General features: G+C 40.1%; 1 protein-coding gene across 4 annotated transcripts; it reads left to right on the top strand.

The window, feature by feature from the left end:
* Positions 1-4,512: 4,512 nt before the first annotated feature.
* On the top strand, positions 4,513-17,833 carry SLITRK4 (SLIT and NTRK like family member 4). Of its 4 annotated transcripts, none has more exons than XM_032757749.2 (2): positions 4,513-4,879; positions 9,494-17,833. In XM_032757749.2, the coding sequence occupies exon 2, from the start codon at positions 9,544-9,546 to the stop codon at positions 12,055-12,057; it is 2,514 nt and encodes an 837-aa protein (XP_032613640.1). In that variant the 5' UTR covers positions 4,513-4,879; positions 9,494-9,543; the 3' UTR covers positions 12,058-17,833. The 4 variants fall into 4 exon arrangements, 3 of the variants coding, with proteins under 3 accessions (XP_032613640.1, XP_032613639.1, XP_032613641.1); XM_032757748.2 differs by lacking the exon at positions 4,513-4,879 and adding an exon at positions 5,523-5,743; XM_032757750.2 differs by lacking the exon at positions 4,513-4,879 and adding an exon at positions 6,125-6,300.
* The last annotated feature ends 6,231 nt before the right edge of the window (positions 17,834-24,064 follow it).

Below are 24,064 nucleotides of genomic sequence, written 5' to 3'. Positions count from 1 at the left end.
CAGTTGATTCAAGAGAACTTGTCATGCATAACTGATGTGAACTGTTTTTAATGTCATTTATTCGTTTATTCCTGTGCTGAGTATTCGCACTTTAATACTTGAAAACATTCATGTCTCAAGTATTCATCTTTGGAAAATTTATTCTGCTTTCAAATCTATCCCTTTCTCTTTTTTTGAGACAGGGTCACTCTGTAGCTCAGGCTAGAGTGGAATGGCGTGATGATGGCTCACTGCACCCTTGACCTCCTAAGCCTGAGCGATCCTCCCACCTCAGCCTCCCTAGTACCTGGGACTACAGGTGCACCCCACCATGTCTGGCTATTTTTTTTTTTTATTTATTTTTTATAGAGATGGCTTTTCACCTTGTTGCCCAGACTGTTTGTCTTGGCATCCTAATGTGCCGAGAATACAGGCGTAAGTCACCGGGTCCAGCCTGCTTTCAAGTCTATTCTGCTTTCAAAGTTAAAAATTCCCTAATTCCGCTGTGAAAACGAAAATGTGGTGTAGTGGAAAAACTTCAAAGATCTGGGGTCAAATCTTGACTGTCACTTACTCACCATGTGACCTCGGGCAAACAGTTTACCTTCCCTGAATATTTTATTTTATTTTATTTTATTTTATTTTATTTTATTTTATTATTTTATTTTATTTTATTTTATTTTAAGAGAGTCTCAAGTCTGTTGCCTGGGCTGGAGTGCAGTGGCATGGCCACAGCTGATGGTAGCCTTGACCTCCTGGGCTCAAGTGATCCTCCCACCTCAGCCTTCCAAGTAGCTGGGGCTACAAGCTTGTGCCACTATGCCCCACTAATTTTTGTATTTGTTGTAGAGAAGGTTTTTCCCATGTTGCCCAGGCTGGTTTTGAAATCCTGGGCTAAAGCGATCTCCCCACCTCAGCCTCCCAAAGTGCTGGGATTACAGGAATGAGCCACCATGACTGGTCACTTAACCTCATTTTGAAAATACGTATAATAATCCCTTCCTTGTTCATAGAACTAAATGAAATAATATTTGTAGGCAACACAGCAAAGAAGAGGCACTCAACAGATAGTAGCTACTATTGAATGGGTTAATTATGATCTGAAAACTTCCTTTCATGTTCTAAATTCCACAAAATTTGTAAAAATGAGCTATTAGTATGTTTTTCAAATTATATAGATAGAAAAAAGGGTTCCATTGTTAAGTAGGTTTGTGAAATGCCACATGCCATATCCCTTTTCTCTTGGTAAATAAAAGTTCATGTAAACATAATTAATTGTGTTGAAAAATCCCAAAGTAAAAATAAAATGTTCAGCTTTACGGAACCAAGGGTCTTTTAAACTTATTTGATCATGGAAGCATTTCTTCCCAGAAGATATATTAACATCCTAAGAACTTTCTTGTATTCCACTTAGAGAAATAGCAAGTGTGTGGCCGGACACGGTGGCACACGCCTGTAATCCCAGAACTTCAGAAGGCCGAGATGGGCGGATCACCTGAGGTCGGAAGATCGAGACCAGCCTGGACAACATGGTGAAACTCCATCTCTACTAAAAATACAAAAATTAACCGGGCATGATGGCCCATGCCTGTAATCCCCGCTACTCAGGTGGCTGAGGGAGGAGAATTGCTTGAACCCAGGAGGCAGAGGTTGCAGTGAGCCGAGATCACACTAATGCACTCCAGCCTGGGTGACAGAGTGAGACTGTGTCTCAAAAATAAATAAATAAAAATGAAAGAGAAATAGCAAGTTTGTAACTGTTAAAATGCCAGAATATAAATAAATCTTCAATATTAAAATACACTGAATCATCTGTGATACCTGGATACGAAAATTAAGGCTGATTTGATTTTGAACAGCAGCAAGACAAGGCAAGATAAATGAGGAATACAGTGAAAGTGAAAGACCACTGACTAGGTCCAAGACTTGGCATTATAATCGCTTTCGGTTGGTAGTGTTTTAATGACTTAATTCCAAACTGCCTTTGGAACTAAGGGTATACAGGATCTTGTTGAAATTCTTAGTGCAGTTGTTTTTTTTCCCTGATGGAGGGAGACACAGTATATCAGTGCAGACCTACGATTCTGGTTGTACTCCTAAAAAGCCAAGATGAAATAAGGTAAAACATTTGGAGGAAGACCGTGAGAGTATTGCAAAACTCACAATATTTGCATTCTTACATTTTAGGAAGAACATCAAATTTGTTTTTCTTTCAATGGCCATAAATAGTGCTGGAGTTTTCTTAACACTTTTATTTATGTATATATTCACTTCCTTTGTTAAGCTAGCAATTCTGTGTCATTTCCTACTGTTCTATTGGGATGTCACCTGTAGTTCTAGGAGACAGAAAAGGGACTGCGGGACTAAAGGATTGGGTTAATTACTTTGAAAGCAAAATAAGCATAAAACATGGAAGTTGTTACTTCTGTCTTATTTTATGAGTGTCCACTTTATCTTTTTAAGTAGCAAAACATTTTATTTTAAAGCATTCATTTTACAAAGTTGAATATTAATCACAGATAAGTTCTTAGGAATATTATGAATTGTAATTTATCGATGATCTAGCTGCAGCGGCTTTCAGATTTGTCTCCATAGCCATATGAAAAATAACTTTTCACAGTTATTGCAGTTAAATATAGCCAAGTCTCAGAACAGTTTCTAAAGTTGAATAAAGATAGGCATTTAAATCATCTGATATTTACTGTCCAAATCTGGCCTTTTCAGTTATCACAGTACTTAGAATTTTCAGGTACACTTTTTTTGCTCATTCTATTGACTCTTGTTAACATTTGTAGTGAAAGACAAACATTTCACCTATCCGGATAAAATATATTCAGCTTCCTGAATTGTTAGCATTTAGAATAAATGCCAACTTGTTTTGATACTCATTACTACTTTCAAATTGCATTACACAATAAAATGCAAATGTGAGTTATTAATTAGCGGGATCTGTTTTGTCCAAATGTGCAACAGTAGAGGGATTTTTCAACATTCTGCAGCTGTTACCTATGAAGGAAACATCATTCACTTTACTGAAAGGAGCTGCACAAGTACATATGTTGTTATAGACGAATATTTTAGTGTTTCCTTAATGCTATTTCATAATGGATTTCACATTGAATAAGATAAATTTTACCAATGCTGCCCAATTTCTGTCTCTAGGTTGTTTGTAAAAGAGAGGATGATTACAGTTTTCAAGGCAATGTGGAGTGAAGGTAGAGAAAGAGTTCTTCATGAAGGACACAGTATTTAGCAAGGTCATAAAGAAATATGCCCACATATGCATGTCTATTTAAATATTCATTTACATATTGTATGTGCATCTCTGTATACATGTTGTGCCTGGCGAACATTTGTGTGAATATAACCTGAAGGAAGTCCCATAAAATGACAAAAAATGAAAAACAATAAAACATGCATACGAATGACTACTATAGACGATACAGAAGGTAGGCCATTATTCACAAATAATGCAATAAATCCTTTGCCCATCAGATGTTTCTACCTAGATTTGGGGCCTTTAAACATCAACCAATTATGGTAAATGTTTAACTGTAGGAGTTCAGGCAGACAGCCAAATTCTGGTTTCAAAGCTGTTGCTAGTTTTAGCTTAAAGATTTTTTTTTTTTTTTCATTTTTAAGCAAGAACATTTCTGGATACCGGTTGTGCTCTATTGTGGCTAGAGCCGCTGGGATTTGAATAAGTGAATTAGGCAGCACACTGGTCCTGAAGAAATGGGCCTGGCAGTATTACCTGCATGTGGCGAATAATAGGCTACCAAGAGTCCTAGGGAAATACTTCCCATTTATAACTTAGCTCTACTTACCTAAAGCTAGTTTATTCCCACAGACACGAAGAGAGAGAGAGTTGTTTTTCTTAGCCAAGCTCCTACAAAAAACAGCAAGGTTGGGGGATGGGAGCACATCCAGTGTTTATGCCTTTTGTTTAGGAAAGCCAGGTATCTGAAATACATACATGATAGCCAACTCCTCTGCTCCCCTCCCCCAGGTTTATTTATTTTCTTAACAAGCTGATTAACGAAATTATCAATCTGCATGAAACTGGTTTGAACGTTGGCCCTTCCTCAGATTATTTCTACCCTCTTGTGGAAGTACTAACAAATGGGTAGAAGACGGGGCCTAGACAACCCACACGTTGGATTTGCAGCCACTGGGTATTTCAGATTCAGCTGCTAAAGCCTCTTTGGTATAGACAATGAGGGGCGACTGAAGTGACTTTTCTTAGTCCATTTTCTCTCCTTCTCCCAGTCTCCCGAAGGTATTCCGTGGGTCTCTTCCCTTTCTCTCTTCACAGTCCCTCCTGAGCAGTCCCAAAGCTTCAAACCTTGTTCTCCAACCCCCTTTCCCTAATGTCTCCCAACTACCATCCCCTTCCCCAATCAAACTCCCCTCCCGGTCACCACCAAAGCCCGGAGAAGTGGAACGCACACAATGCCTCCCTTATAGGGCTTGAGCTGGGAACTGGGCATGCTCAGCAGCCAAAGTAGATTTTTTTTTTTTTTTTTTCTTTTGGTCGCAAGTGCGGCATCTCTCCCAGTCCCACGCCTCTCTTTCCTCAATCCCTATCCCCTATCCCCTATCCCCACCCCCAGCTCCAAGATCATCCGGCTTAACCCATTCTGCACCAAAGGCCCACGGAGTTCTAAGGTGCAGATAATTAACCCGTCTCCTTCTAACCCGGCTAAATAGTCTCACTTTAGACTAAAGCCTCACAGTTTCGCCTTAAAGCCCCCGGCCCCTTACGAGCAGACAGGTAGGGGGAGTGCGAATACTACTGGATCCTAGGAAATTGGTTCCCAAGAAGGCTCCTTCCAGGATCGACCGCTACGGAGAAGTATTCCAGGAGCCCTCTGTTCTGCGGGGTGACAATTAGCCAAAGGTACCGTACCCGTGATACAAAATCCAAGTATGATTGTTGCATTTGAATGTCATTGTTGTTGATTCATTCCCCTCCATCCTGTAATTATTCAATTCCGCGTAGACTCGACGACCCTATCGATCTCCCTCGGCCCCCCTCCCCCAGGCTCTCCAGTGTTTCTTTGGCTTTTCCTGGCTTCTTGGTTGCTCTCTCAAAGGAATGCCCCGTGTGTGTGTGTGTGTGTGTGTGTGTGTGTGTGTGTGTGTGTTCCTTCGTTATTAGGGGACTGGAAGAGAAGAAAAGGGCTCGAGTGTGTGTGTATGTGGTGGCGGGGGGGGATGGAGGCAAGTGCGCCCTTGTTAGAGGACTGGGGTCTCCACGCCTGAGGAAAGGGGTCGCTCCTCCCTAGGGAATGTTTTAGGCAAAAAGAGGGGGCGGATGCCGGGAGGAAAGCGCGCTGTCTTTCTGAGTGTGTGGGTAGAAGAGGAATCAAATGGGCATGTCTGGATGGGGGACGGGGGTAAGAGCTCAGGAATGTGAGGGGGTCGAAGTGGTCTAGTGTTGGGAGGAAGGACTGCTTGTGTGCGGGGTGGCCGGGGGCGGGGTGGAGAGCGGGGGCGGGGATTCAGCGCGTGTATGTAAAGGTGCAGCCCGTGTGCTAGGCGCTGGGTGCGCGCGCGGTGTCTGCTCGGGTGCGCGCGCGCGCCGCTGCCCGCCTGCCCGCCTGCCCGCCTGCCCGCCTGCTCGCCTGCCGGGGCTGCTCCGTGGGTTTGACGGGCGAGCGGGCGCGGAGGAGCTCTGTCCGGAATCACATAGAGACCATCGTGGAAACAGCAGCGCAGGTCACAGCGCCGCGGGCCCTGCACCAGACGCTGGGCTCTAGAGGTGGGTGAATTCTCAGCGGGGGCTGCACAAGCTGCACCGACACGCGCCCTGCCTCTTCCCCGCTCAGCTCAGTAGCGCGTGTGCGTGTGTGTGTGTGTGTGTGTGTGTGTGTGTGAAAGAGAGAGAGAGAGAGATCGCGCGCGCGCACGCGCGCGGAGGGGGCAGGTAGCTTATTATTTTTAGTTTGGGTCCTGTTGGTTTGGGGCCGGTTGAGTGGCCAAAGTGGCCGAGGTGGCTAATCCTGCCCTCCACCTCCCACTTGCCTGCCTACGACGCGGTCGCATACCGCTGAGGACCGGAAAGGATCCGGGTGTCCTTGGCATCGCTTCCCCGCCCCCGCCCCGCACCATACCCCGAGCGGCCAGGGCGGCGGGGCAAGTTGTACTGGTCTCGGGTGGCTCCGGCTGTCGGGCCGCTGGGCTGGGTTGGGCTTTATTTTTGCACCCCAATCGCAGCCACTTTCCGCAGACGTGGATCTGAGGCTTGGGGCAGTGGCCCGCGGGCTGGTCGGAGAGTGCTAGCGCTCGGCAAGACTAGGAATACCAGAGGAAGAGCCGGTGGGTAACTCTAAAAGCTCTGCAAAGCCAGGGGAGCGCTGCCAGCGCGACTTTGCAAGGTGCCTAAATGTTGAGCTGATTTCTGGCATGGTGAGAGCAGGATTTTTGTAGCTGGCCAGGGAGGGAGAACAGGCAAGGGGGAGCCTGGGCCCCCGCTCGCAGCCACAAAACCACAGGGTCAATCTGCCCGTGGCAAGCAGGTCAGTGACTCCCTAGTGCCAACGTCTTCGAGGCGGCCTGATCTGGCCATCTCTTCCTCCTCACCCACCGCACGCCTGGGTCTAGAGAGGTCCACTGAAACTCCGGCAGCTGTCCCTTGTGGGACGGGAGCGCGCGGAGAAATGTGTGAGCGGCGGGACTGAAGACCCCCGCGACATCCCGCGCGGTACCCCGCCTCCGCTACACGGCCCGCCAGGCTGCTGCTTGGGCCCCTGACGCGGAGGGGGCTGAGCGCCGGCTCCGGGAACAGGGATGCGGCAAAACATTGCGGTACGCGCCGGCAGCCCCTCCAGCCTCCTCGCCGCCCGCCCGAGGTAGCGCACCCGGGCGGCAATGGCCGGGTGTCTCTGCGAACCTCTTCCACCTCCATCCGAGCCTTAGGCGGGCCAGCGGGGTTTCCCGAGTGAGCTCTCGGGGAGCCACCTCGGCCCACCGCCCTGCAGCCCATCAGTGTTCTGCCCCCCTCAGGCCGTCTCTCTCCTCCCAGTCGCGGAGTGCCAGGCGCTGCACTCTGGTGGATGCAGGGTTTGTTTTTGGTAGGGCTAGGTTTGTTCAGTCCTGGCCGGTAGTGAGAGCCAAGGGTCTTTCAGGGCACCGAGAGGAAGACGGAGAGACCGAGAGGGAGACGGACAGCTCCCAGCAGCCACAGAGAAGGCTCTTGGTACCCAACTCGTACTTTGTGGGCTTTTCTTTTCTTTTTTGCGTTTTTCCCTTGATGTTTAAATATGCATGTTTCGGTGGTACCACGCGAGTGTGAGGCTTTATTCGCATACATTCAGTGCCCCCTTTACCCTCTTTGTAGCTCCCTTCTCCGAGCTCTTTTTCTTCCTTTCTCCACATTTCCATGGTCTCTTGCCCTTTCAGTACCTCTTTTCCTCTCTCCTTGGTGGACCAACTGGACTCTTTCTCTCTCTTGCCTGCCCCTCCAGCTGCTTGTGGCTTCCTCTGTTTCACAAGAGCTGCATTTGGGAACTTCCTGGCTCGTCCTAGTGCCTTTTCCCCCCTTGCTACTTAAAGTAGAAATTGCCAGGAGGAGGGCAGCTCCTTATGCGTTTTCAGATGTGTTGAGATTCCTGGTTCTTGTTTTTGTACTGAATTCGGATTATAAGGATTTTTTTTTTTTTTAATTTTCTGCGTTTGGTTTTTAGTTTGGTTGCTTTTGTGTTTCTTTGTTTTGAGGTGGGTGGGGTGGTGGTTTAGTAACAAGAAATGACTCAACTGAACCAAAATAGCTGTTGAAAACCACATTCATAACAAGGCAAAAAATATCAAGTGAAATTTTGATGTTACAATGAAAGTTGCTTTAGGTGATGTCATAGTTAAGAATTATGACTTCTTTTTGCAATGCCAATCATGCTCTCATGGTGAATAGAGGAAATGCACGTCTATATGGCAGCCAAATAGCATCTCAGCAGTGCTGGCTGTATTCTGAATCAAACTACTTAAAATGCAAATCCTCCTGGGTCATGGCTAATGGATTGTCTACCTTGAGACATGTTCGGTTTTACCACTAGCTGATTCCTCGTGGGTAAAATAAACAAAGGAGTTTCTGTGCGACACTTCTTTCTTTGCATCATTTCCTTGTTGTGTGTTCCTGGGTTTTTTATGTATTTAATTAATATTTGGAGGTAACGATATGAAATTGCACCCAGCTTCCCATTCACAATGGAAAAGACTAATATTGCTAAAATAGTATCAATAAAATGCACTCTGCTTGTGTTGTTTAATCTTTTCCAGGAAGCATCGTGTATGTTCGTGTATATATGCAGTATTTAAGGACCTGAATACGATGAGTTATTTTGCTAAGCATTAAACTCTACCAACAAGTGATTCTTTACGTGTTTATAGTCAGGGACATGGGGTGGTAATATTAGGAAGGGCGGGTGCGTGTTTGGAACTGATGATTTTAGGATGAAAAATGTGCTGTACTGAACATATTTGGTGCTGTAGAAAAAGCTACTCAAAGATTGTCTTGTGTGAACTCCTCTTCCTCAGCAGTTGCAGTCTGTGGTCAAAGTGAAAGAGATAAGCAGTTAAGCTGAGGATCAGTGGGACCTGGGTTCGAAATGGTAAATAAAGATGTGGGAGAGGGCCAGGGAGGCAAGAGAGCCAGTTCTCAAAGTGGAAAGGCTGCCTGGAGATTAGCTAAGCAATGCAGGAGTAGGCAGGTTACTCTTTTGCTTTCAGAGGCTCAAAGACAAAAGGCTTTTTGCTCCCTCTTTGGGAGATGACTGACAGGAAATTAGAGACTGTTTATTTACCAGAAAATAAAATCTGGCCATCCCTTACTCAGTTGTTTTTCCAGAACCGCACAGCGCCATCTGTGTCTTTGAAGGCAGCAGTGTACAGGAGTAAACCTATTGACAGCAAGGAACTTACCTACGGGGCTACAGCACAAGCAAATCTCTTCCCAGGTCACCGTGCCTCAGTCTTTTAACAGTCCCCGCTACAGCAGCCCAATCCTCCCATTTCCATCCTCCAGTGAACTCTGGGCTCTAATATGTTTTTTGTTTGTTTTTTTATTCACCCTCTCTATCTAGCTGAAGCTTAGAGAATAGATATCCACTAATCAAAATGGCTTTGTGGTGCAAACTCGATGGCATACTTGATGGTCTCGGTCATTTGAAGTGCAAGTAGGAAGCTTAAGGCCTGTGTTCAAGGGCAGAGTTTGACGGTCTACCTGGAAAAAATATTTTCAGATTGTAAGATTTAAGCATGATTAATAATATATTTTCCTATTGTTAGTTGTGTGTTCTGCACTGTGAATTTGGTATAAACCACAGGTATGGAAAATAAAATGTATGGCAGTTTTAGTGGTTATTATTGTTCGATTGAGTGAGAATATTTGGAGGTTTGGTTGCCTTAAAAATACAACTCTGGTAATTATAGCCATGTGTTCACTATGGTATGATTTAAATACAAGTAATTTTTCAAGTAATGACCACTGAAAAAATGTTTTCTTTTTATTTTTTAGATTATTTCTCTTCATTCAGAAGCATACAGTTGTTTGCTGATTGCGAGAAGATGTTTCTTTGGCTGTTTCTGATTTTGTCAGCCCTGATTTCTTCGACAAATGCAGATTCTGATATATCAGTGGAAATTTGCAATGTGTGTTCCTGCGTGTCAGTTGAGAATGTGCTCTATGTCAACTGTGAGAAGGTTTCAGTCTACAGACCAAATCAGCTGAAACCACCTTGGTCTAATTTTTATCACCTCAATTTCCAAAATAATTTTTTAAATATTCTGTATCCAAATACATTCTTGAATTTTTCACATGCAGTCTCCCTGCATCTGGGAAATAATAAACTGCAGAACATTGAGGGAGGAGCCTTTCTTGGGCTCAGTGCATTAAAGCAGTTGCACTTGAACAACAATGAATTAAAGATTCTCCGAGCTGACACTTTCCTTGGCATAGAGAACTTGGAGTATCTCCAGGCTGACTACAATTTAATCAAGTATATTGAACGAGGAGCCTTCAATAAGCTCCACAAACTGAAAGTTCTCATTCTTAATGACAATCTGATTTCATTCCTTCCTGATAATATTTTCCGATTCGCATCTTTGACCCATCTGGATATACGAGGGAACAGAATCCAGAAGCTCCCTTATATAGGGGTTCTGGAACACATTGGCCGTGTCGTTGAATTGCAACTGGAAGATAACCCTTGGAACTGTAGCTGTGATTTATTGCCCTTAAAAGCTTGGCTGGAGAACATGCCATATAACATTTACATAGGAGAAGCTATCTGTGAAACTCCCAGTGACTTATATGGAAGGCTTTTAAAAGAAACCAACAAACAAGAACTATGTCCCATGGGCACCGGCAGTGATTTTGATGTGCGCATCCTGCCTCCATCTCAGCTGGAAAATGGCTACACCACTCCCAATGGTCACACTACCCAAACATCTTTACACAGATTGGTAACTAAACCACCAAAAACAACAAATCCTTCCAAGATCTCTGGAATCGTTGCAGGCAAAGCCCTCTCCAACCGCAATCTCAGTCAGATTGTGTCTTACCAAACAAGGGTGCCTCCTCTAACACCTTGCCCGGCACCTTGCTTCTGCAAAACACACCCTTCAGATTTGGGACTAAGTGTGAACTGCCAAGAGAAAAATATACAGTCTATGTCTGAATTGATACCGAAACCTTTAAATGCGAAGAAGCTGCATGTCAATGGCAATAGCATCAAGGATGTGGACGTATCAGACTTCACTGACTTTGAAGGACTGGATTTGCTTCACTTAGGCAGCAATCAAATTACAATGATTAAGGGAGACGTATTTCACAATCTCACTAATTTACGCAGGCTATATCTCAATGGCAATCAAATTGAAAGACTCTATCCTGAAATATTTTCAGGTCTTCATAACCTGCAGTATCTGTATTTGGAATACAATTTGATTAAGGAAATCTTAGCAGGCACCTTTGACTCCATGCCAAATTTGCAGTTACTGTACTTAAACAATAATCTCCTAAAGAGCCTGCCTGTTTACATTTTTTCCGGAGCACCCTTAGCTAGACTGAACCTGAGGAACAACAAATTCATGTACCTGCCTGTCAGTGGGGTCCTTGATCAGTTGCAATCTCTTACACAGATTGACTTGGAGGGCAACCCATGGGACTGTACTTGTGACTTGGTGGCATTAAAGCTGTGGGTGGAGAAGTTGAGTGACGGGATTGTTGTGAAAGAACTGAAATGTGAGACGCCTGTTCAGTTTGCCAACATTGAACTGAAGTCCCTCAAAAATGAAATCTTATGTCCCAAACTTTTAAATAAGCCGTCTGCACCATTCACAAGCCCTGCACCTGCCATTACATTCACCACTCCTTTGGGTCCCATTCGAAGTCCTCCTGGTGGGCCAGTGCCTCTGTCTATTTTAATCTTAAGTATCTTAGTGGTCCTCATTTTAACTGTGTTTGTTGCTTTTTGCCTTCTTGTTTTTGTCCTGCGACGCAACAAGAAACCCACGGTGAAGCACGAAGGCCTGGGGAATCCTGACTGTGGCTCCATGCAGCTGCAGCTAAGGAAGCATGACCACAAAACCAATAAAAAAGATGGACTGAGCACAGAAGCTTTCATTCCACAAACTATAGAACAGATGAGCAAGAGCCACACTTGTGGCTTGAAAGAGTCAGAAACTGGGTTCATGTTTTCAGATCCTCCAGGACAGAAAGTTGTTATGAGAAATGTGGCCGACAAGGAGAAAGATTTATTACATGTAGATACCAGGAAGAGACTGAGCACAATTGATGAGCTGGATGAATTATTCCCTAGCAGGGATTCCAATGTGTTTATTCAGAATTTTCTTGAAAGCAAAAAGGAGTATAACAGCATAGGTGTCAGTGGCTTTGAGATCCGCTATCCAGAAAAACAACCAGACAAAAAAAATAAGAAGTCACTGATAGGTGGCAACCACAGTAAAATTGTTGTGGAGCAAAGGAAGAGCGAGTATTTTGAACTGAAGGCGAAACTGCAGAGTTCCCCTGACTACCTACAGGTCCTTGAGGAGCAAACAGCTTTGAACAAGATCTAGGTCATGTAATCTTACTTCATACAGAGGACATTTATTTAATGATGAAAGTGCCTTTTGTTGACTTCTAACTTCCAAATACTATATTATCAATAGGCATGGAGGCAGGTGTTTCCAAGGGTGTCTCATTAACTGTAGCTGCGAAGATGTGTCAAGTAGAAGAGAATTTGTTTAATAGATTTTACTACATAAAACCTATACTGTGGAGTCCTGTGGGGATCAAACTCTATTGCCAAAGGGATGCTTTATACACATAATACTGAATTTAACCTCGAGAGGCAAATCTGTTTTGTAGCCCAATGCAAAACCTTCGTCTCTTTGTGCTTTGTAAAGCAAACTCAAGAAAACTGGTACAGGTGTTTGTACCTCAGCTGGGTCCTTTATCTTGCACGTAGATTAAGTTGGTGGAACTGGAATAATCCTTTTGATTTGCGGCATTGTAACAACTCTGTGTAAAGATTATCTGAAAAGTAAAAAAAAAAAAAAAAAAAAAAAAAAAAAAAAAAAAAAAAAGCATGCAAAGAGAGAACACTCGATAGTATTTTTAAATTGGTAACCTTTATGGCCTGCATCTTGAAACCGCTGGATTTATAATGTTAAATTGTGCAAATACTTGTTTAAAATATAACATACATTACATAACTATAAAATAAATTTGAACACTTTAAGCATTACCTGTCTATACATAAAAATCTAAAAGAAAAAATCAATGTGAGTTAGATAGCATTTGTGATGATCTGAAGAAATATGTGATGTTTATCAGAATTAAACATGGCTCAAATTAAACTAACGCTAGAGTTTGTTCTCAGTTACGTGAAACACCCACAATCCTTCAAGGTTGTCCAAAATAAGCAGAGTGCTTACTGTGTGAGCGCACCCAAAGCTATTTTTGTAACATAATTCATATTTATGAAGTACTTTGTATACTAAATAGGAAAATATGTACTCCTTAATATGTATTTAATATGCCTGACTTGTTTTCCTGATCACAGTGAATTTATGAGTAAGTATAAATGTAGACAGAAAAAAATATACTAAACTGAAACAAGCTGATGTGTACAGGAATATTCCGGACTTTGTGATCAGGTGTAACTTAAAAACAAAAAAATTTAAAAACAAACAAAAAAGAAAAAAATACAAAAGAAAAGTCAATTCTGTGCTATTCTTATGAATTTAGCATATTATCTTCAGATTTGTTACCAATTGTGCATTTAAAAATAAGTTCCTTAGTTTTCTAGTATTGTGTCTGGGGCAGTTGTTATTTGCCATCGGTTGTCTTGCTTTTCAGGATTCTATGAGCTTAATTCAAATAGTTTTCGCTACAAGTATTTAAAAAATAATGAATAAGGTTAATAGTTGTATCTTGTATGCATCAGTATCCTGTTCTTTCATCATTCAGACTACTATCAGATAATCTAGTAGACCTGTAAACATCATGGTAATCTTGGCTATGAAAGCCACACTGTAAAAATGCTTGCATTGGTTTCAGATGAGTTCACAGTCTGCAACTACAAATGATATGCCCCTGTGTTTTCTTTTGCTAAGATCTAAGTCAAAATTTGTTAAAGGAATAAAGTAACTGATAATGGGTGATGTCGGAACTTTTGTAGGAGCTCCCGATTAACAAAGTGATATTCAGAAACACATTGTCTTCTTGGCCTGCCTGCATATATATATATAGATATATAGATATATATAGATATACATATATATATGTGTGTGTGTATATATATATGCGTGTGTATATATATGTGTGTGTATATATATACATATATGTATGTGTGTGTATATATATATAGTGTGTGTGTGTGTGTGTGCGTGTGTGAGAGTGTGTGTCCTATTTCTTATAATTACCTTATGAATCAGTAAGATAACCAAGAAGGTAAACATAGCCATTCCTCATGATTGCAAGTGGCATATTTTTTCTGTTGCAGCTTCCAAAATGATACTATGTTTATAGTTGCAGTAGCTGTTCCTTTATTAATCACTAATTTCAGGGCTTTATGTGTTTGTTGCAAGACAAAAAAAAGAAGCCTGGCTTTCTTGGGTGTGTGTGTATGTGTGTGTGTGTCTGAGTGTGTGTATATATATATATGTGGGTATATATTCATACATATAGATAATTTGGAAATCTTTTTTAAATAGCAAAAACCGTCTCCATGTGTATGTGCTGGTGCTCTTAAAACTTTAGTGTGTAATTTTAATTTTTATGACATCTGTGAAAACTTTATATGAATATAAAATAATTCGAACAAATAATTGCTTTCTGATCTTGAAAGAAAAGACAAGATGTGTGCCCAACAGCTTTTTTCATCTACAATTTCATAAGGACTTTTGATATGCCATTACCATGCATGCACACATCCATGGATTAAAGGGCTCCTAATGTATACTGACAGGATAAAGATGCAAAGGCTTCAAAGAAAGTGTTTTAGTTTAGTCTGTCAATAAAGTATGGCTGGAGGGATCTTAAATAGACACTTATAGGGGGAATCAGAAAGTTCCATTCATGATCTGGGGATAATAGGTCATTTGAATGATACTTTTATTCAGTGTGGTGATGTTTTGAAGCTGTTTCAAGCTTTCTGCAGAGTTCTCAATGGCAAGAGTACCTGCCACCATCTCAAAAGCTTGCTGTAGCATATTGGCTATCTCATACTCTTCTGCTAAAAGGTATAAATGTTCAACTTTTAAAAAAAAGTAATTTAACGTACGTGGTTATTTGGAGGTTCCAATTGTAAATGAAAGTAACAAATTCTTGGTTAAGGCTAATATATTTTCCTTAACTAAAGTCATTGTGCCTACATTATATAGTGTATACAATTTTGCACCTGTCTCTCATTAGTTCTAGTTGTACATTTTATGATAATGTAGTTAGGTATAAGTTCTGAGTTGAGTACAAGAACAGTTAAAATACTGTATCTACATTTTCTTGGCTTCAACTATAACCTTGATGTTAGTTTACCCCCTTGAGGTATGATATGTACATCAGTACAGCATTTTTAGTGGAACTTGGATGCAAACCTATAAAATCCAAGAAGTGCTCATTTCTAATGTGGTCTGACACATCATGGGCTTCTTGGCACTATATTCATGTGTGTGGACTATGTTAGAATGATTGCAAACAAATTTAGATCTTATGAAATCAGTGAAGGGGTTGAGATAATATATTGTGTCCATGTAATATAAATCAAGTTTTAAATTATTTTTTTATGAAATCAATAAAGATGATTCAATTCTTTAAAAGTGAGAAAGCAGCTATTAAAGTAGAGTGATTCAAGTGTATAAGGCAATTTATATTCTATATTTGGTTTTTCATTCTGAATAGACCGAAAAAATATATGAGTTAGAAATTTATTTAAGACCATCTTTCTTTTGTTGCTTTTTTTAAACATTTACTTTTTTTTAAGCCATAAGGATGCATAAATTATACAGGGCATGACCTTATGAGTAACATCAACAGGTATTTCAGAAATAACAGAACATGTCTAGAAATGTATGGTGGTGATATTAATCTATAATATTTTTTGCATGATTTGTACATTGACATTGTATGAAATGAGCACACTGAGGTTTTTTTGTTGTTATTGTCACATCCAAAGAGTTGGGGAGAAACTATATTAAGAATGTATTTATAACCACTATTTTAAAATAAAGTAAAAAAAAATTGTATTGTTTTTACCCGGATTTGATTATCAGTATTTTAGGTTAATTTGTAAGAGAAAAATCAAGTAATGCTGTAAAAGCTAATGTAAATCACAGAAAAGAACTGTTTTAATGACTTTTGTTTGCTTTTAATAACATCAAGGTATTAGAATTTATTAATTGCCATTTTTATGAAAGTATTAATAAAATTGTTTGCTACAATGATATTTCTGAAGCCACAGTTTGTTAAATATATTTGTCTTTCCATTATTTTTCAGAAAAAAATAAAGCAGTAACCAAACTGATCATTTCACCCAGATTTGAGGGTAAGATATAGCTTTAGACTACCGTTTGTATTCAACTTAACTGCTAAATCTCTGTTAAAAAAAAAATGCTTTCTTTAGAAACATATTTTCAATCTGTGTTCCTTCCCACTGGCAGCCCCTTTGGAGAAGAGTCAGACAGTGCCAAGATCAACATGCTTTGATTCTTGCCCATTCTTTTGAATCAGTTGGATTCTGACATAACTTCAGATAAGCAAATACTAATATTCAGTCTTAACTATCGGCTCAAATACTTTTAGAAAACCTTCACTACCTCTGTATTCCATTGCCAGTTTGCCTGGTTACAGGTTAGTTACCCACTTATGGAGTGAATTGTGATTTGTATTTGGTTCTTTTCAAGATGACCAAAATTATCAATCCATCACTTTACCAAAATTATTACTGTTGTGGAAAATGAACTAATTGCATTACAGTTAACTTGAGGGCAGAAATGAATGTAACTGACTATACTGACCAATACAATGGGTTTAAGGTTCATATATTTATGGTAAGAAAAGTAAAGACAGAAACAGAGAGAGAATATAAATTAAGATTGTTGTTGCTTTACACGTATACATAGGTATGCTGAAGGTGTGAACAGTATAGATAGCATATACAAGTACTTTTAGACTAAATGCCTTATGCATCTGAGGAGATACACCGTAGGATTGTGTTATTTTATTTATTTATGAGTACTGAGCACAGAGCTTTGGGTTCCAGCCACTTCTGTTATGTAGACAAGTGGCATCAAATCAAGGTTTGGCATCATTTCTAGTGCTCATCCAATTAGTCACTGTGGTCAGATGGGCTGAACTAAAATAAAATATCCTGTTTGTGGCTTCACTTACCTAGAATAACTGGTGACATATATCGAGTTCACCTGATAATTGTTAACTCTCAATTTCAGATTTCCTAAGGATCTATTCTTTGTTAATTTAAAAGCAAATGGGAACTCAAATGAATTTTAATAACTTACTTTGTACAAAACTGCCCTTAATCTAATTTGGAATTTTATTTTGTTTTATTTATTTATTTATTTAATGTCTTTGTAGTTTCTACCGGTTGATGGGATTGTGTTTTAAAAGGGAAAATCGAGGAAGGGAAATTGTGTTGTTTATCTTATATGAAATGATATTTTTTAAATTTTTTAAAAATTATTTGAACCTGTTGTTCTTATGTCTACAGGGGGAAAATAAAGTAGGGCTCTGAGGCATTTGAATATTTTAGACCAAATAATTGCTATTGAGAATAAAGATTCAAACTTCTCATCAATTCATAATTGACATTTCCACTGACTACAGGACCCAGAACCAGGAGAGAATTACTCAACCCTCCACTTTAGTTTACTTGTGTAGACACTGCCTAAATAGAAATAGAAATTCTGGTGATTTCCATAACATCAAAAATGACAAATTACCTGTTTAACTTAAAAAGGTCATGAATGGGGCCTTCAGAGAAATAATATTAATAATATAATGAATAACCATGGAGCAGTGCCTTTAAATTAGCTATAGGTAGGAAATAGTCTTTTTAAGTTTCTGAACAATATATTTCTCTTAGTTGGCACCTCACAAATACTAGATCATGTCAGATGCTGCTGGTTAATAGCTGAAGGAAGGCATGTTGTGCAGTGGGTATTGCTCATGGAAGTGTGTGAAAATCATAGTAAGCTTTGTTCTCCCTGCTAAGACTTGCTATGTATATTTCCATCATTGTTTCATGTAAACTGAACCATTGTGGTAAACTTTTGGAGTTGATATGGAATAACTTTAATGCTGTTTTCACAAATAAAAGTTTTTTCTTATAGGTCACATTTGTAGCCATTCAGTGTGTTTATTAGTGTGAAATTAGTAAAGCTCAAGCTCAAAAAGAAACGCAAATAGTCTGGTTTTTAGCTGATGCAATCATTGTATTAGTTTACATGGCTAGGCCAGATCTACCTACACACATACACATGCATACACATAAGAAAGACAGAGAGTAATATGTGCAAATAGTGAATTATACACAAAGGGAATTATCTAGTTAATGTAAACAAAATATTTCTACCTTGACTACCTACTTGACTACCTAGATTTTTCAAATCCAAGTAGATTGGGACCTAAATATTAATTGCCCTTTTTTTTTTTCGCCTACACTTGAAATTAAAACCTGACCACTTTGTCATATATAGTAGAAATTATACCCAGCTTATCTCCCAAGACTTCTCTGGGTTTCAGTTATGTTTGTTGTCTTGAGATTTTATTTTGATTTTCTTTGTTAACATTTTTCATCACTATCATCTCCAAATTATATGCTTAATAAATGTACAGTGCTGTGTACAATTTTCCGGCAACCAGCCCAGGTGCAAATCAGTGCTGCTACTACCTTTCACAAACGTTATTCAGAGAACCATACAGGGGCATTTAAATCCAAAATAATCCCAGGATGAGGATTTAATTAGAAATTATTGGAACAGGTATGTTTTTTCCCTTAAAGAAGGAAAAGTTGGTTGAAAATTATGACTAAAGAGCAGGATGAGAACAAAGGAGCATTAAGAGAAAAAAATATTTACTTATCAGATAGAATTCAGAAATTAAATACTGAACAAATGCATCATAAAATAAGTCAAATTGTAGATTTCTTCCTCCTTATTATTTACCTTGGCTTTATTTCTTTTAAACAGCTACGAAATCTAGGCTTTGTCAACACAATAGTAATTTATAGTTTGTATAGAATCCACTGGTCAATTAAAACATTTAATTACCTTCGCAACCCCTATGGATTTTTTTTCTTGGTTGACTAACATCAAGGATTGACTGATTCTCAAAGCCTCCCAGTACAGTTTTAGCTGTCAAAAAATGATAAGTAGCATTTGTGTGTAATGAGAATAAGAGGTGAAAAATGCATATCACAGAAAACCGTCATGATAGGGAGCAAAATAAATTAGTACAAACATTTGGGTTCCCAGATACAAAAACTGTGGTGAAAAAGCTGCTAGACCTTTTGGGCTGTTTGCAGAAATTTTATTTTTAAAAAAATATATCAAGTGCCTATTTCAGAAGCCATTTCCTGTACGAATCCCCAGGAAGCCATGTATCTGCCATGGATCCCCTTGCTCCATAGCAAGATGCGTCACATTTGCCAAGTCCTCTCTGCTGGAAATTTTTCTCTTCTGCTGTTACAAGCAACCGACACTGTCTATGGCATTGGCTAGCTTAGGGAGAATTTTTTCACTGTTTTTTGGTAGTTAGTGGTAATACGCACAACAAATCTAGGAGTCTCAATACAAGCATATATTTACCTTTGTAATATTACCATACTGGAGAGCATTTGGGTCCTGTATATTTTACACATTGCATCTGTGTTTTTATTCATCAGTTATCCTCCATCCCACAGAAGCTACTAGTTATTTTATTCATCCCTCTCTTTCAAAGTAGAAGCTGATCACCATCCTGAAATCTCAGTTATTTATAGAAATAATCGTCACACTTCTATGTGTCCATTTCCTTCTATAACTTCCAGAAATATAGAAAATTTAGTACAGTAAGTGATGGATTTAAAAGGAAGTCCTACTGACACACAAAAAATCATGATATGAAGACAGAGTGACTTACCAGAAAAAAACAACTTTAGGAAGTCATTTCTTAAGTTTTAGATTTCCTTGCTTTGCAATTAGACTTCAATGCCTTCGCTTGTGAGCTGGACACAATGAAATCAGTTTTCACTCTGGGGCCGCACAATAACTAGAAATGATATTATTGCTGACACGTGGGCAGGTTTGCCATGTGTTGCCATAAACATGGTTGCTATTTTCTCCTTGCACTTTCTACTTCAGAAAATATTCATTCTCTCAGATTTGGCACAGCTGCTGAAATGCTGCTGTATCAATTCTCACCATGAAAATTCAAAAAGAATTTTTTTTCTATATGTAACTAAGCCGTTACACAAAAACGTGTATTGGAAACTGGATAAAAACATCAGGATGAAGAAGATAACTAGTGTGTTCGTAAGAAAAGAGGGTTTTAAGGAAGCGAAATGCAGGCATTTTATTAAAAATTACATCTACCACCTCCCTATGAACTTGTCGACTTTTTGAAGACTCCAATGTATGCATTATAAGGGGAAAAGGACTCTGTTTATATGCAGCATTTTCACTCTCTGCTCATTCTTCTTGGTTGCCTAGGCTGTGCTGCAGTGTAGAATGTGTGACCAGTAACTTTGTTTTTAAATCCCAAATGCATATATGATTTCAGTTGCTCATTTGAATATTAACACATTGGACATGGTCAGTTTCTAACATAATATTTTTACTACAGCCAATTGAGACTTCACTGGATGACCTTTATTTCATCCTAAAGGTTATCAGAGCAGGGGTAAACTAAGAGGCTGTTGGTCAGTTTCAATGTTTAAAGACCATCAGAGGAAGACTGAGTATATGTACTCTGAATTTCCAAGTCAGATTATTTGGTCCCAATTTCTTCTCTTTTGAAAGAGTAACTAGAGCTAGAGAGGGCAAGTGACCTGCCCAAGGTCAAAAAATTATTACAGCTAGTCTGGTCTAGGACCTGATTCTCCTCACTCGCAGGATCATGTTATTTTCATTACACTGCTTTGTTTGCAAGTTCCAGAGAGGAAAATGAGCATCTGTGGGTGAAGCTTCAGGCAGACATTCCAATGCAGCATAAGGACATTTTCTGTAAGGTTTTAGAATGCTCTATAACTGGAATGAACTAGATACAAAATGCAGAGCTCTTAGTCCTTAGAAGTGTTCAAGCTGAGGATGGTTCTAACAAGGAGGATGGATGTTATTCAAGAAAATTTATTTGAATGTGAGCTTGGACTAGGTGATCAGGGAGGACACTTGAAACTCTAAGACTCTAAGGATTCTGTAGTGTATACACTATAATCATTTACCAAGCAAGTCAAAGCTATCAAATATTTTTCATCTGGAATATTTAATTAATTGATCTTTGTAGTTTAATGACTAGCAGATGATCTCTACTAGTAGAATAACAAATTAATAACTCCAAAAATACCAGTTAGGTATTAGGCATCTTGATAAAAGGGACATAGAGTGAAATCTCCCCCACTATATAATGTTTGTGTTTTTAAGTGTCAGCATTTCGAAAAGAATAGTCTCTGATGTTTAATTTTTTACAAAGGAAAAACAAATTCTTTTGTACATTGCACTGAAGATGGCACTGTAGTAACAACCCCACACTGGAAATGCTGAGACATGCCAGTATATGTTATTTCAATCCTAAATTTCAATTTTGAGAATATTTCTTGAGCTTGGCAAATGGAACACAAAGGTTAATATCTTGTAACATCATCTTTGCTAATTGGAGTTGGGTGCATTTTTTTAATAATTTACTCTCAATAAGATAGAACTGAACTTTATTCCAAAGAATTGCAGTTCAGGTTGCAGCTCAACAGACTATATTCAGAATAGAAACTGCAAATTATCTGACCATAAACATTATTAGAAATATTTATTTGAATTTTATTCCATAAAGATAGTTTTCTTTAAAAAAATAGTAAAGGGAAAATAAAACCATTCCGACCTCAAGGGCTGTTTGGTTTATTTGGGATGTTATTAATTTTTAAAGATTCTGGGTACACCCAGGATGACTCTGAAATGCAATTTCTAGGTTTTCTTTATTCCATCCATATCATTAACTAGAGCTCTATCAAATGTGGCTACCATGCAATTCCTGGTCCCTTTAATCACAAAGAGTGTTCCCTCAGGTACCAGCAACTCATTCAAAATTAGCAGTTTTATACTTTGAGTCATACTTCACTTTTAAATAGTCACAGTGTTAAATATATACATAACCTCTGCCCAAGTAATTTTATGTTTTAGTAGAGAAGAATAGAAGGGAATAAAAATATTTACTTTGACTTAACACTGATGTCCAAGGCATGTTGACCCTCCGGCCTTCCCTCTCTCTTCATCTCACATGCCTATGGATGATACCACTTTATCTGCCTGCTCCCCGTGCAGCCTCATAGCTCCTCATTCTAACATTACCTCTTGTCACAGTGGCCACATGCCCCCACCCTCACTAAAACTGTTTCTGTTTAACAATGTTTTTCTGATAATTCAAATTCAGATACCAGATTCACATGCCGCTAATTCACAGGCCCATCAAATATGTCAGTACTCTGAGACATTTTCAAGAGAGGACATCGGCCAGGCACGGTGGCTCATGCCTGTAATCCCAGCACTTTGGGAGGCCGAGGCGGGCGGATCACAAACTCAGGAGATCGGGACCATCGTGGCTAACACGGTGAAACCCCGTCTCTATTAAAAATACAAAAAATTAGCCAGGCGTGGTGGCGGGCGCCTGTAGTCCCAGCTATACGGGAGGCTGAGGCAGGAGAATGGCATGAACCCAGGAGGTGGAGCTTGCAGTGAGCCGAGATTGGGCCACTGCACTCCAGCCTGGGCGACAGTGCGAGACTCCGTCTCAGAAAAAAAAGGAGAGAGAGGACATCAAGGAGTGGAAGAGGAGACCATGTTAGTGAAACAAATAATGGTATTTCAGGCCTGGGACAAGCAGTGGACTAGGGGACCTCCTTGGTATCCTTCAGTCTTACCATGGGTAAAGCTGGTACAGTTCAGACCAATAAGGAGAGAGGCTGACTTCAACCTTCTCTCAGGAAGTCCCATCTGATGTCTCCTTAGTGGCTTCCATTCATTCCACATTATTCATATTAGAGTGGAAGGAGTGGGAGCCAGTTAGGTAAGGCTCTCTTGCGGAAATAACATTTAAATGAAAGTCTTGAAGGGTGAAGTTCATATTAGTGGCTGAGCAGTAGGGTTGAGGAGGGCCTCTGAGGTTGAGAGAACAACATGGGCTTTGACTCCAGTGTGGGAATTAACTCATTATGTGGTACTGGTCAGGTAGGCAGTGCCTAGATCAAGGGTTGGCAAACTTTTTCGGAAATAATTTTCTGAAATAGCAAATATTTGAGGTTTTACAGACCATATTGTCTGTGCTTCTACTAGTTAACTGCTGTTGTAGCACAGAAGTAAACACAGACAACAGGTATAGTCCCAAATGGATGTGACTGTGTGCCAATAAAACTTTGTTGTCCAAAATAAGCTAGGGGATGGATTTGACCTACAGGCCAGAGGTGTCAACCCCTTGGCTAGATTCTGAAGGGCCTTGAAGGAGTTTTACTTTCAGGTGCTTTAGGAAGTCAATGAAGGTTTTTTAAAAGCAGTGCAGTGGCATGATTAGGTTTGTTTCCAATAGACTTCCTTCTGCTTCTGGAGGCTGGACTAGAGGTGGTGAGGAGCAGAGTATAAGTGGGGAAAGAAGTCAGGAAGCTCTTGCTTTATGCCCAAGTAATTTTATGTTTTAGTAGAGAAGAATAGAAGGGAATAAAAATATTTACTTTGACTTAACACTGATGTCCAAGGCATGTTGACCCTCCGGCCTTCCCTTTCTCTTCATCTCACATGCCTATGGATGATACCACTTTATCTGCCTGCTCCCCGTGCAGCCTCATAGCTCCTCCAATTATAAACATAATCCAAGCTAAGATGAAGGAAGAATATGGTTGTGAGCTATATTTTGAATGTCAACTCTAGCACTTGCCAATATCCTGGATATGGAGGTCAAGGGTGGCAGTGGAATCAAGGAAAACCCTGAGTTCTGTGCCATGAGCACCTGCACTGATAAGGACCTCTAGGTTAGCGGTGGCTGTGGAGGGTAGGCACTATGAGACAAGGAGTTTCATTTTGGTGGCCGGGCATGGTGGCTCACGCCTGCAATCTTAGCACTTTAGGAGGCTGAGGTGGGCAGATTGCCTGAGCTCAGGAGTTCAAAACCACCCTGGGCAACATGGTGAAACACCCTCTCTTCTAAAATAAAAAATTAGTCCAGTGTGGTGGCACGTGCCTGTAATCCCAGCTACTCAGGAGGCTGAGGCGGGAGAATCGCTTGAGCTCGGGAGGCAGAGATTACAGTGAGCTGAGATTGTGCCACTGCACTCCAGCTTGGGTGACAAGAGTGAGACTCTGTCTCAATAAATAAATAAATAAATAAATA

Source organism: Hylobates moloch, unplaced genomic scaffold, assembly GCF_009828535.3.
Source record: "Hylobates moloch isolate HMO894 unplaced genomic scaffold, HMol_V3 SCAFFOLD_7, whole genome shotgun sequence".
Classification (NCBI taxonomy): Eukaryota; Metazoa; Chordata; class Mammalia; order Primates; family Hylobatidae; genus Hylobates; species Hylobates moloch.
The sequence above is the reverse complement of the archived record's forward strand: the minus strand, read 5'-3'. Positions and strand labels throughout refer to the sequence as shown.